This window comes from Thermobia domestica, chromosome 1 (assembly GCF_964235325.1).
Source record: "Thermobia domestica chromosome 1, izTheDome1.hap1.1, whole genome shotgun sequence".
Classification (NCBI taxonomy): Eukaryota; Metazoa; Arthropoda; class Insecta; order Zygentoma; family Lepismatidae; genus Thermobia; species Thermobia domestica.
In genome coordinates this window covers 258,489,170-258,504,732 of record NC_137454.1, presented here as the reverse complement: position 1 = coordinate 258,504,732, position 15,563 = coordinate 258,489,170, and the positions used below count along the sequence as shown (strand labels likewise).

General features: G+C 35.8%; 1 protein-coding gene across 6 annotated transcripts in view; it reads left to right on the top strand.

The window, feature by feature from the left end:
- Nucleotides 1-15,563, top strand: part of LOC145660576 (zinc finger and BTB domain-containing protein 8A-like) — a 135,215-nt gene that overhangs the window by 61,396 nt on the left and 58,256 nt on the right. For 3 of the 6 annotated variants that reach the window (XM_081725838.1, XM_081725812.1, XM_081725848.1), the window contains exon 4: nt 6,906-7,171. The exons of the other annotated variants lie outside the window; for them this stretch is intronic. In XM_081725838.1, coding sequence (XP_081581964.1) covers nt 6,906-7,171 — 266 coding nt within the window. The remainder of the gene's footprint in view (nt 1-6,905; nt 7,172-15,563) is intronic. 6 annotated transcript variants of the gene reach the window in all.

The following is a 15,563-nucleotide window of genomic DNA, read 5'->3' as shown; positions in this document are numbered from 1 at the left end:
ACATATGTTTTACAATATTTCTCAAAAAGTATGCAACACTAATCTGCGAGTGTCATCTCTTTCGTCTTTGTTTTCATTGCTGATTCGAATTATGATATTAAATTTAGGTCATTCCATTTAAAAAATTATAACTTTATATTGGGTTGGCAACACTGTTCACCTAGTGATGCTACCCAATACATGGATAGATGTCCCCCTTCTTGTAGTTGCTTTGTGCAAAGTTTCGCTTCTCTCACTCTCTTAGTTCCTCTGTTATAAAGGTGGGACATTATAAATGGTGCACCCGGTATATATAACATGAACATTTCCACACATTAAGCGCGATATTTAGATTATGGATGATTTTCTTATCACCTAAATATACTGATATTTACTTCACAAGTGGGAGGGGGTGTAACTTAGGAGGTCACTGGCGTAGGGGGATAAGTGATTATTCAAGACTGCGATGAATTCTACTCCTTGCTATGATAATTCTACTAACCCTCCAAGCGGCTTGAAGATAATCGGCTGGAATACCACAATTGTCTTAACAGCTTGACAGCGACCTCTCAACCACCGGACAACGCTAAAAACGATTCAACTTGTTTTCGCAATGGATAACTATTAACTCATGCTTTAGCGTGTTTTCACTATATTACCTGTATAAAATATAAAATGTTGAACACCACTGCGCAATATTCAATATCTGAAGAACAATTCAACGAGGCTTGTATACAAAAGTACACTGATGCACTGTCCCTGAGACTACAAAGTTTCTCAGCATTAGATTTGGGCGTTATTAGTAAAACTGAAAAATTCCGGTTTGGTAGTAGCCTCCTTAAGATGTTACTAGAAGTCGTATGAAATCCATATATGAATGTATGGTAATTGTCCTTAGGCTAATCTGCTCAGTTTGAGTAACACTGAAAGTCACTACGCGCTTGTACTTGCTTGAGAATATAGCCAAAAGATATTTCTCACGATTCACAATCTTCTATAAATATTTCCAATTAACTTCAGTGGAAAATGTAAGGGGTTGATGAATGTTTTAGGTTAACGATACACAAAAAACTGTTCGAAAAATAATAATAATAAATTGGCAATTCTGAATATGTTATTGTTCGTTTGGCTTTCTGCCCAGTTACGTTTTGGAATTCACAAAATACTTGCGTTCTCACTATTTCACGTCTTATCAACAGTTCGCTGGCAACAAAATGACTGGAGAACATCTGTTTGTCTCTTGAATAAAAAGTACATTGTTTGTTGAGAAAAGGAAGAAAAGTAAAATTAATGATTTCAAAATGTTTTAGCATTTTCGTTTCTGACAGATAATGAGAAATGTTACGAGCAAAGAATTTTTTGTTATAATGGATTGTGCACTCGGATAAAAATAATGGAACTGGATTGGTTATAGTTTTATCGGATGTGCAGTCGACTCAACAACTTCTATAATGTGCGAACGCATCAAACAGCTCAAGTGGAGGAAACCCTTGGAACGAGAGGATATTCGGCGAATGGACTGGCTTACTGTACCCCTAACTTGAATCCCATCAAACTCGTTTGGGATGCTATGGGAAGACGTCTTGCAGTACGTCCAGATGCAGCAAGGACTATCCACTAATTGTTAACTGCTTTGGTGGAGTAAAGAACTCCATTTTACAACACTACAATACCAGAGCATGCACCACTATCCGTGGTGATCACACATCTTTCTAAGGACTATTTCACTCCTTCTGTAATGCCGGGAGTTATCATGAATCGCAGTGCTTTCATTGTAAGTTTTTGTCTCTGTATAAGTTCTTGTTATCGCATTTTTTTTTTCTGTTTCCTGTATCATACTGTAGCACTACTTCCTATGTATGTTCAAGTTTCACGAATCTATGCCACTTGGAAGTGACACATAATGCGACACTTACATTCATTCTTAAGTTTTACATATTATACATTTCTTTTGGGCCCGTTAAAGTAATTTAGATTGCTATATATATATACATCTGGATTGTTTCAGATGAATGCATTGTCATATTGTTTTCTTGGTTTTGTTAGTGGGATAAAACACATATAGTTTAGAAATTACTAATGTAAATATAGGAGTAGTCGATTAAAGATCAAATTTGCATCAAAGTATAAGTATTTTTGTGTTAATATTTTGTTGGTTAATTGTAGACACATTACGAATCAAATAAATATGCTTCGAGAGCAGACACATAGTTCAAGAAGATATTAAGAGGTTAATATTGTAAATTTCAGTTGCTTTTTCATAATTTTAAAAAGTGTAAAAAAGAATTTCTTCTTAACTTGAACTATGTTCACATACAACATTGTAGGTTAAATGTATGCAGTGTTGACTTCTCATGCAACTGTTGACGTATATCTTAATATACGTATTATAGTAGTATTCAGTATACAAATAAAAAATACACAAAAAAAGGAACCTGTTGACAAACGCCACCAAATATATTACAATAATATTCTTATCATCTTAGTATGTAAATTAAACGTCTGACATACATTCACAGTACCATCTAGAGGCTAAAGTTATAAATAAAGAAAAGATCCAGAATGAGCATCAAGACCCAACAGGAATTGGTAGTATAAGTGTATATTTATCTTCATATCGGAGAGATTGAAATCAGCTAACAATTTCAAAATCTATTGAAGAGCCTGATGATTTTATACAGAAGAAAGGGAATTTTAAAAAAGAACTTGCTTTTGAATAACCATGAAAATCGCACAAAATATCAGAATTACTTGAATCCAATGAAATGTCATCGAACAGTATAACTTTGAAATGCCACAGCAATAAAATAAATGCGAAACATATGGACAATAACTAACAGATAAATCAAAATATTTCGGCTTGTATACCAGTTCTTTTTGAAATATTATTTTTCGAGAAGTGAAGTTAGTATCAAAAGAAGACAGACCATCAACAATATAGATATTTAACCAAAATATCGAAATTTTTTCTACTTATTCATAATAGGTAAAAGTACAACACACTTGTGTCAGAACAGAGTCATTCTTTTAACAGAGAGTAGGGTGTTGTCAAAAGTGGCATAAGAAAGGTATTTAACAAGTAAGAAATAAGAAGCAGAAAGGACAATCTCATTCTCTGTGTTTTCAAGATCGAACTACTGACAATATTAATATAAGTGTTACCAAGAATGAACCTACATCCAGTGTTAGCGTTAAGATCTTCGGAGACTTAATCAAAATGAGAGAATCTGTAACGGGATTCGTCGGAGTGAAGACATTATAATATGTTAAGCTTTATTTAATTAAAAATAAATTAATTTTATTTGTCAAATGTTTTGTGTAAAAGTATTAGCCAGTTCTTTCTTTTGCTAAATGCGATTTAATCTGTATAGTTAAGAAAAGTCATATGTAAATATAATAATATATGAAGAAGTTGAGAAATCATTAGGATTTTTTCACATGAAATAGTATAATAGTTAGTACGTGCGAAAGTTCTCCCCGTTCTGTACATGTCATTGTGCTAACCTATAGGTGGTACTGTTAGTGCGTGTTAGGGAATATCGTGGCCCAGTGGTAGAGCGCTTGCCTCTGGTGCATGGGGTCCCTGGTTCGATCCCCGGCCAAGTAAGTTTGTGGTGGACAACATCACGTTCGTGGTTTTTCTCGGGGTACTCCCGTTTTCCTTCCACATTTCATTCCGCCAATTCTTTCATCATAATTCACTTGCCTTAATCACCCGTCTTCCTTAGCCTAAAGGGCATAATAGTGGGAAATTAAACTGAAAGATTTCATTTCACTTGTTAGTGTGTGAGTTGGTAGTTATAAAATTGAGTAAACCGTCGAGCAGCAATAGACAATGAGTATGGATGAGAAGCTATTGGGGAATGGTGTAGCGTGTAGGTGAAATATAGACCAATGAGGAACAAATCAAATTCTGTTTACTTTTTGAGCTTAATTAGGGCAGTACTGCGGTGTGGTGATTATACACAGTCAAAGCTTGTGTTGTTCCAAGGGTGGCTGGTTTAAACCAATAAAGAATGAAAAATGCTTTAAATCGTGTGAACTGCATGGTGATGTTTCCACATATCAAACCATCTGCATTAGTTTTATCTCCTTTTCACTTTTTAATCAAGGCGTCCCATGTTCAATTCTCGGTCGAACCACAACCCTTCTTTCAAGTGTAAACCAAGTAGTGCGGTTCAGATATCACTTTAAGCGAAAATCTTCTCCTTGATAACCTCGATATTACATAAGGATGTTAAGCCTAAACATACGAAACGATACCAAGTTATATATTTCTGCTTGTCTGAATGCCTGTTGTTTTTAAAGAAGCCAAGGTTGCTTAAATATATTGATAGAAATTGGCAAAATTTATCCACTGCCTACGTAGCTTCCAACATTAGCTTGGATTGGACTTTATTTTAATTTTATTGAATTATATCTACTTCGTAAATTTGTAATTTAATACCCCAGTTTTAGCGTACTGATTATGATATGTTGACCGTAAAATGTTACATGCAAAGCAATAACGAGATTCTCCCGTTATTGCTTCGCTTTTAAAGTAATAATAGGATTTTCTCGGTGGTTAAGGCGGGAGTTTCCCGATTTAAGAAATTTACTGACTGAATCACCCAACTTTATAATGAAACGGGACAGTCCTGATTTCCAAATACGCGAATATACTATTGATGTTGAAGTGAAGTGAGTGGAACTTTCATTTTGCTGTTCCAAGTCCAAAAGGAGGTAAATTTCTCTCGGATGTAAGCCGACAAGCGGTTTGGATTCCGCTTTAAGCTTAAGTGACCCCTTCCGGCATAACCCCGTTGTTGCATAATACCAAAGCGAAACAAACTTATTTCTGTCCATATGTAATATAAATACACAGAGCAAATTATTTAAACCAAAAAACCCGTTTTTTTTTTTGTTTTTTCAAAAAAAACAATCTCCTTTTTGCGAACCCTGGTCGTCGTCGTCGTAATTCTTAAGGAAGTTTTATCCAAAATTTCGTGTCAATTTTGCAAGCTTTGGAATTGAATCAGTCGGTTGTTTGATTGGAATTTGACACTTTACTCTTGGGCTCATATAGCTATCCAAATTCCAGCTTTCAGTCAGTTTGGTGCATTTTTAAGAGAATCCGGGCGGGCAGTGCTCATGTGGTTAGAATTCCACGTTAAGCTGTATGTCCATGTCTCATATAGTCTTGCTGCTGAACGAGACGATAAACTCAAACCCAAATCATTTTAAAACAACATATATATGAGGTAGTAAACCAGATGGGCATGCAAATTACATGGCAAATAAATCTTTAACTTCTGTTTTTTAATTAATACAATTTTATTGCTGGATGGAATCGCAACAATACTACTTCAAACAAATATTCGTTCACTTACATGGTAATAAAAAAAAACAATGTGAAAAAGGAGCAAAACTTGTTTATTATTATTATCATTGATTGAAACTGCTACAATGTCCCCTATCTGTTATTTATCCATTTACATTTCTTCATGTATCTTTACAGGAAAAAAGTAAAACGACCTTAGCACGAAATATCCATCTATGTTCGAAAAAAAAATGACTACTGCCTTTAGCGTACAAGGTCTTCACAATTTCATTGCTAGATATAAAGCAAATAATGTTTTCCTTTAAGTGTGAGCCTGAATAAATTTTCCACACAACCGAGAACCGATCACCACCTGAGGAAAATATCTGAGAGACTCATACGTAATTCCCGAGCTGGACTCGGGCTTCGTCCGTTTGCGTTAACAAGGTGTTCCGAGCCCTACTCAGATTTATGATTGAAAGTGTTAACGTTCCTTTTCTACATCGAGGCTATTTGGGATGAGACCTAGGATTGAAAGTGGAATCTAAACAATGAGTCAAAATAGCGAGACAGAACGATGGTTGAAGATAAGCGTCTCTAAGAATAAATTTTTAATAAGTGCTGTGATCAGTAATATTAGTAGAGAATTAGAACACGTATTTGTTTATAGAATTAATAGACAGTTATTTAGTGATTATATTATTATTGCCTTCTAAGTAAATGTTTATTCTGTTTTACGATATATCTTTGTAAATAAATAATGTGTTGTGTTTCATACTAGTTCTGTTCTTAATCTGCCTAAAATCTTAGGTTAATTACTCAAAGAATTTTACGAGAGATAGAGCAAACTGTAATAAAGAGAATACAAGTCCAATAATTGAGTGCTAAAGAAGTTTTAATGCAATTAATTATTCTAAACATAATGATTCAAATGTTGTGCTTGAATATGAGATATGGCTCAGTGGTAGAGCGTTCACCTCTGGTGCATGGGGTCCCGGTTTCGATCGCAGCTGAGAACCCTGGGACGTAAAACTTAAAGATTTCATTTTGAATATGAGATATGAAAATGATCTGAAAAGGTACACTGTGATTCACTGGTAGCTGTAATAGATGTCGAAAGCAGTGTCACACGCGACTTGTTACAGTCTAATGGCGATTCTCTGGAGTCGAAGAGCGAATGAATGAATCAATGACTGAACTCAGCACAGAGAGTCCTTTTATGTAAAACGTTGAAATATGTTCCCCAAACCTTTCAAATTTCTTTGTCTGAGAGTTTTTCGTATCCGTCTGGTAGATTAAAATAAATTTTGGGCTTGTCTCAGTTAGATTTTTGGAAACAACCCTGATTTAATTTATTCAATTCGTACGGTTGGTGTTATTGTATGGAACACAGACTTAAAATGTTTACACAAATGTGCGAAACACAAAATTTGAATATTTACAAATTACAATATATTTCAGGGTTATATAATTTTGGTATACTACAATATGTAATGAGGAATTGACATCAAAAAAGTTTGACTCATCTCTTTAATCACAATATATAATTCCATATTACAAAAAAATATTGTATTCCCGTCACTTGGAACTGGCTCTTGTGGTGATTGAGGTGATGGTTATTTTTCAGGATGTAAATCAGAAGATAGGACTTAATAACGAAAGTGGCGATGATGAGCAGCAGTTCTTGTATCTGCAGGAAGGTTCAGTGTACAAATGTCGTATTTGTGGGAAAGCGTGTACTGCAAGACATCATATGATCTATCACCTACGAACTCACACGGGAGAACGACCATTCAAATGTAGTATCTGTGGAATGTCCTTCACACAGATATCCAATATGTACAGGCACAAACGGACTCAGCATTACAGAGAATTGATGGAACACCAACAACAGTAACGTTGTTTTATTTATGCACATACCATTTTATATTTTATTCATTTTTAATTGTTCCTATCTTGAGCTGTTTACAAAATAGCAAGTGTAATAGCACATATAAAATAAATATAATATTGCAGTGTAAACTGTATTTTGCTCTTGACTACCTAAATTATTATTTTACAGCTAGCGGTTCAGAATCAACATACCTCTTTCTAGTATTGAAACAACGATAAAAGTAATCTATATGAATGTGAAATTAAAACTATTACCCATATTCCCATAACAAGACAGTATATAAAATATAAAATGTGATTATTTGTGTTAAAATAATTTTAGCAGTTGGTTGTTCTTGCTAAGAATTCGATATTAAATGAAGAAGTTTTTAGTTTAAGAAAATATGCAGAATAGAGTTAAGGGGACATTCTAGGTAACATTCCAGAGATTTTCCCTTGGGTTAATGGAGATTATTGCAAATACATTGTCAAATTGATAAATAGTGATTAAGTAGGTCTAAGAAAACCTGTGTTCTTAGGTTTGGTCCACTGTCAAGTTTACAAATGTAAAACTCCTGACCCTACAGTCCAGCTGCAAACGCTACATTTGTGAGTTACAGTGCACCCATGAGTAAAATATATACATTAGATCTTTATTTTTTATTTTTTAAATACATAAATATTCCTCCTTTTAAGTAGCAATTGAAGCTATACAGCCAGAATGATTTAATAGATTTAAGTTAGTTAAAGTAATATTATTGTGTCAAAATACCGTATAGGTTCCAGTTCCCAAAATAATGTCACTAAAAGTTCTTTGATTCCTATTCATCGTACTGGTCGTTTTATTTTTATTTACTATTAGTAGTAGTTAAAATTTCACCTTGTACAACTAGTTGTGGTAATCGGCATCCAACGGTCTTTATGATTTATCAAATAAAAATTTAAATCTGAGTATTTTTAAAGATTTTCTAATCAAACAACAGTTGATGTTTCGTCCATGTGATATTTTTAATCGTTCAAACATAATAACAGTTATAATAGGTTTCCTTATAATCTTGCTAATTCACCGGTTATTATTATGTGCATTTATTTGGTGATATATTTTTTTTTAATTTCACTATATTTATCCAAATTAGTATTTGAATTATGTTAGATCATGAGAAAAGAAAGATATTGGAAGTTCTCATTTGCTTCCAATATATTTAACTTCTTGCGAGAACACGAAAATAATGAAGTGTCTACATGGCCAAATTACTGACGCATCTGCTTCTGTTCGCATATTTCATGGTTCGGATCCCGCTTTAAGCTGCTTATCCTGTTGCATATAGACTTGATACTGAAAGGAGACATAACACTTCCATGAATCAATAAAATTAATTTAATAAAATCTTTCGCCAGAAACAAATTCTATACTTTATTCTAGTACAGTGGCAAAATTCAATTTTCTACATCTATAAGTGAAGCATCTTGAGCTTTCCGCATTGTAATCTGCATGTGACCGGTTGAAACGTAGTTGGTGTTGGTTGCTATAACAACACTAGATACTTCACGAGCGAGTATTCATTTTGTTCAAAACATTCTGTGAAGAAAAAAATATTTTATATTTGTGTTTATTAAATCATAGGACTATTGTGCTTCCATTATACCCCGGATCGATAGCTGATTAACAATGTGATGTGTTGTCGAGTGAAATGAAATGAAATCTTTTAAGTTTTATGTCCCACGATTATGTCGCCTAGGCTAAAGGAGACGGTGATGATGAGAAATGAATGAAATGGTAGAATGAAGAAAGTGGGAGGAAACGGGAGAACCTCGAGAAAACCCGCGCACATGGTGTTTGTCCACCACAAAGCTCATTTGGCGCAGGCTGGTATCGAACCAAGGACCCCATGCACCAGAGGTAAACGCTCTACCACTGAGCTACCGCGGGCCCTTGTTGCCGAATTGAATCTTGTCTTTGAAGTATGCACATGTCCATATATATATCTTTAGCAAACTACCAATCTTAAAGCAAGACCGCCAATATTTTATGTTCAAATTTTCACCGCCGCCGAAAGGCGACAAAGAATTTTTCTTTTCTCAAACATAACCGTTCTACGTTAAACAATACTATTGGAGGCATAGGTGTATATGCACATATGTACAACGTGAGATTTAAATTCAATCTAGATACTGGAATTTCGTATAACAAATAAAACTGAACAAGTACTACAGTTAAGTAAATACATTATTAAGTTGTGTTACAATTTAAACATTGTAATGACGACCTCGTCATACAACCTGTGCAAGTCCTTCATTATTAGTACGGATTATCCGTTGCCATCTGTAGTCATTAATCCTAATGGCACGACTTTCATCCAAGAAACTTCAAATTTCTGCTGCAAACTGTGATGCTCAAGACGCATGGATACATCTTTACATATCCGTTCTGCAGCCTCCAGCGCTTCTAAAATTTCACCACTCTTGTTCTGGAAACGCCAAACTGCTGAACTAGTTAAGGTGTGTCATCCCTCGTTTTTGACGTTCTGCAGGCTGAATGTTTCCTCTTAGATTTGAAGTTCTGCGCGCATTAACCGTATCTCCGAAATAATAAAAACAATATATGAAACTGAAACGCAATAATGAAAACCATATTTGAATTTTTTGAAACGCAAAAGTACACAAAATCAAAGAAATTTGAGAAAAAAAGAAACACGCACATTTTGCTTCATCCGTTCTAAGCCTGCTTTGTAGTGAAATGCACAGTATTTGCTTTAAGAAAATTCAACGTGAATGGTGCACTCTAAAATTACTTATACTCTAAAAATCACAATATCATATGTTTTTGGCCGGTATTGTACTGTGAACGACAGCCAGTTGTTCTGGATCTCGTAACAGCGTACCCTAGTTTCGTCAGTTGTGACTTTTTGAAACAATGAATTGAATTTACTTTGCTGAAATTTGCCACACATTTAATATATTCACGGATGCCTATTTTTGTGCCATCGTGAGGGATACTGTTAAAATTCGAATAATTCATTGTTCGAATATTCGAATAATAGATTCTTCGAACACTCATTATTCGAATATTGGAAACAAATATTCGGATATTCGAATAATAGAAATAAAATTATTCGGGCAACAAATATTCGAATAGGTTTAACAGGTAATTAAACCCATCATCATCCCATTACCTAGTTTGTTCTTATCTTATGCGCACGTTGTCTACATTTTTCTGTTTACTCAGTTGTTGCTTTTCTTGCATGAATTCAATACACCAATTTAACAGTGGCATGACATGCAACTTAATCCTCAAACAAGTTTCGGAGTCGTTTCTAGCTTCGCTGTTGAAATAGACCTGCCTAAAATTGTTAAATAATCAATGCTTGATGTTCCCTCGTATCGACTCCATTTTTTATGCCATTACATCGAGAGATACTAAGCGAACCATTCCAGCAGTCACTTCTGCTGCATTACTACATTTCACAGACAGAACAACATATTACTAATGAGGCATCATATATATGCTAACATGTGGAGAACTTTCAGCGGTATCCTCGTATGTCCAAATCCTACATTTATATTTATATCTAGAATTGCGTAAATTGGAGTTTTGTTTCCTTGAACCACCTCGAGTTCTAAGATTTCCATGTGTCATGTCATGTTGTATTGCAGGTTTGAATGTGGCACTAACAAAAACAAACAAACAAACAATTGATTAACCGAACAGTTATAATTTGAGAATATCTTATACACTGTAGAATGTTTTGTCATTCACTGTTTTCCATTGTCACTAATGACTTCAAAACATTGGTTTCACCATAGAGATCGTTCTGGCGAACAGTGACAAATCTCCTCGGGGCCCTCAACCAGCGATGTTATATATACTGGGTGCTCCGACTTGTTACACAGCTTGTGGGTAGATTCGTTGGATCAAACTGATTAAATTTTCTCAATACCATTTGCGCGACTGCGGCGTTGTTTTCGAAATAGAGGGTTGCCCATTGTGATGCGCTTTCGAAAATGGTAAACACAACTCAAAACTGGGGCACAATAGTGAAATATATTGCAGCAAAGTGTTGTGTATACAATTAGTACAACGAATACATGAAACGTCAGTGGCACGAAGGTGAAAGTGTTGCAAACCGTGAATAACATTATATTTTAATAAACATAACTCTGTCCGGTTATTGCATGTTTTAGGGTCTTTTGGTGCTGCTAAACAAAGTATGGGAAGACCATAATTCTGTGTTGCTATCAAGAATAAAGACGACATCGCGCTTTATCATGAATTTCGAAACATGTACTGATCGGTTTTAATATTAGATATTGGGCTTTAGAGATCAGCACCAAAAGACAACAAGTGAGGGATAAACCATTTAAACATCAAGGACAAAATGCATGCACTGTTAAGAAAAATGCACTCGTTCGGGAACTCAAGCCAAACAAATATGAAGAAAGTGAATTATACATTGTCTAGAAATAGAGGGTACGAACACACAAAATGAGCACAGCAGCGAAAGAAAATTAGAGGCGAATGCCGATAGCTAGACGAACAGACAGAACGCAAATCAGACCGGCACAGTTTTCCAATTTTCAGCATTAAATTGTGATTTATTGAGGTATATTAGAGCTTAGATATACAAAACGTACAATAAAATACAAAATACCTATGTATACACAATGGTAGGTAAATAAATACCATTACAATTCTAACCAGTTTCGGTATTCCCAATGTATTGTATTTTGAAAATACTTCCCACATCTGCTAAATGGCACCTCTGCTCCTGTGCAGCTTGTGTTTTGACTGTCACATCTCCAGTCTTGCAAACATTTCATTAAAAAGAAGCTCCCCTTCCATCTTTTCGCGTGTAATCGCTTCTAAAAACTAACGAGAGACTTCCAACTCATTAGCTTCATGTATTCGTTCGCGTCCAAGTCGGTCAGTAGTTGTGGCACTCTTGAGTGAAACGCCCGTTCACAACGTTCAGGTGATGCCACATCGGTTTTTAATTGTCCTGAGGCCCAAAACAGCACTAAAAGCAACAATGGCGTCGATTTGTAAGTATTTTAGGGTCAAAACAGTAGAAGAAGCCACAGCATTGAACTTGAAGTATAATCACCCTCTACTGTAACGTAATCTGTGCTGAAACATTAAGAAAATTGCTCGAAATGGTTTCCACCGACATTAGTAGACCTTATATATATATATATATATACAGGGTGGTTCAGTAATGGACAGCCCTGAATAAATCGAAAACCAGAAGAGATATTAGCAAGAGTGTGGTGGATCCAGATACTTGTGGAAGGGGGACGTCTTTTGAGGTACCACACAATGTTACCAGGTCAACAGTGTTGCCAGCTCAGTACAAAGTTGTATTTTTTTAAATGGAACATATAGAAGTTTATGCAATCAAAAGAATTAGTACAGAATGTGAATACCAACAAGCGAAACCACACCTGTCAGTGTTGCCAAATAAGGAAGTTATAAAGCTTCAAAGATCAAGAAATTAAAGTGTCCGTAGAACAAAACTAGCAAAAAGGCAAGAAAAATAATACTACGAAATGAAAAGGAGTAACCGAAAGAGTAAACCAAAGAACGCACAGCATCCAGTGAGTAACAGGGTTGCCACAGCAAAGGGGGAAAAAATTGAAAATTTTGCCGTTGCTATAGGAGGAAAAGTGCCCATATGACATAATGCTGGAAACACCATAGAAAGTTCATGTAAGATTCAGGAATCCTAATAGCGTTTGTTCGAAATCAATATCTCTAACCGTTTCCGAGATACACCAAAGGTGTGCGGAGTTTGCAACACTGCATAATAATTCCCTCGCCCTCCAAACTACAGGAACGAGTAATGAAAATGATACTCCCAACAAAATGTAAGAACTACACGGGTCTAATCATCAAATTAATTATTCAGTGTTGCAAACCCCGCACACCTTTGGTGTATCTCGAAAACGGTTAGAGATATCGCTTTCGAACAAACGCTATTAGGATTCCTGAATCTTACATAGACTTTCTATGGTGTTTCCAGCATTATGTCATATGGGCACTTTTCCTCCTATAGCAACTGCAAAATTTTCAATTTTTTTCCCCCTTTACTGTGGCAACCCTGTTGCTCACTGGCTGCTGTGCGTTCTTTGGTTTACTCTTTCGGTTACTCCTTTTCATTCCGTAGTATTATTTTTCTTGCCTTTTTGCTAGTTTTGCTCTACGGACACTTTAATTTCTTGATCTTTGAAGCTGTATAACTTCCTTATTTGGCAACACTGACAGGTGCGGTTTCGCTTGTTGGTATTCACATTCTGTACTAATTCTTTTGATTGCATAAACTTCTATATGTTCCATTTAAAAAAATACAACTTTGTACTGAGCTGGCAACACTGTTGACCTGGTAACATTGTGTGGTACCTCAAAAGACGTCCCCCTTCCACAAGTATCTGGATCCACCACACTCTTGCTAATATCTCTTCTGGTTTCCGATTTATTCAGGGCTAATATCTTCTATGCAGATTGTGATGAACTCGTTGAAAAATGCCTGACGTTTCACTTATTTGTCTTGCAGCTACCACAACTCTTCCTACTAGAATTTCCAAGGTCTCTACTGGCGTTTCATAAACAAGTCCCTTCATGAAACCCCAAAGGGAAAAGGTGACAAGTCTGGTGATCGCACAGGCCAAGCCACTAAACCGTCGCGACTGATCCATCTTTCTCCAAATATGTTGTGGAGATGCGAACTTCTCCATTGAAGTATGTAGCTGCACCGTCATGTTGAAACCACATTTGCCTACGCACTACCAATAGAACAATTTCCAGGAGTTCAGGAAACACTTTGTTCAGAAATGTAGGATAATATTGTCCGTTAACGCGTGGAGGTAAAATATATGAACCTATCAGCTGGTCTTTTACAATTCCAGCACAAACGTTGACCGAGAAACGATAATGGGAGTCTCTGGAATGCACAGCGTGAGGATTTTCAGTTGCGTATACTTATGAACAAACTCCATGGCTCTGGATAAGTAGCTTAACAAATAAAACACAGTTCTGACCAGAGCAGAATGAAATATATTAAAAACTATACTTACAAGTGTTACAGTTTCAAGGACCTAACGTCCTCTTCATCAGACACCAACACTGAGAAAAGACAAGTGACAGCAGATCTTATATACACGAGAATGTGAAAGGCCACGCCCTTTCTTCTCTCCCATTGGTCGGAGGGAACCAATGAGGATAAAGGCAATTCCGCGCCAACAGAAAAATATAATGAGCCCTTTCACTTTTTCTAACAGTTCATTAAACAGATGACATACAAAGAAAAGTAAATTACAAATAGAAAATATTAAATAAGAAAACTATATATATATATATATATATATATATATATATATATATATATATATATATATATATATATAATGTTTTTAAATAAATAAATAATTATTAATAGCCTATATGCACTTTTCTTGCTGCTTTTCTATCACATCCAACAATTTCTCCCATTGCTCGTGTATATTCATACCGCTTGTCCAATTCATTAAGTTCTCCTCTTGTTCTCTCTTTATTCTTCTAGCCTCTTTCCACTTTCTAATAATCTTCCTGTTCTCTCTCTCTAAACCCCTAGCCCCCTCCCAGTCTATTTTATGTCCCGTTTCCTTTACATGTTTGTATATAGCGTATACTTATCTGTTGTGTGTTGAAGTATTCCGTTTATGTGAAGATAGCTTCATCAGTAAATAACAGGAAGCGTGTAAACTGCGGATTTCAGCTACTTTGCCTAGAAACCATCGACAGAAATGTTTGCGTGCAGCGAAATATTGTGGTTCCAACTTCTGAACCCTCTGGAAGTGATACAGATGAATATGCTCATCGTGAAGAACGTGCCACACCGTCTACGGTCAACATTGAGGGCATGTGCAATAGCCCGGGTGCTGGTGTAAGGATTGTCTTCAATACGTTGCAACACTTTTATTCCTATCTGGCGATGCGCGCACTTCTAGGAACCCCACGCTCTTGGTTTGTAGTAGCACACAAACGACCTGTTTTACGCAAACGACGTTCAAGCCTTGCAAATATGGTGTGTGCAGGTTATCGCCTGTTCGAAAAACGATTCTGATATAGTCTCTTCTATTTTGCCCAGCTTCTCCGAATATGAGAAGCATAACAGTGTACTCATTATCTGTGTATAGATGAGCCATTCGAAACTTGCATTTGATTCTTCTTGCAAACCTACTCTTCTGTATAACACCCACTGATATGAAGTGTCCGATTCTGAGACACTTTTAAAAGTGAAGTGTTGTCACAAACGTACCTTCGTTTGCACTATTACGTACTTGGAGACAGCTCAAGCTGCTAAGTGGCATTTGATGTAACTAAAGTGCGAAATAGTGGACTAGAGGAGAAGTACTGACTTCAACAATGTCCGTTAAGTGG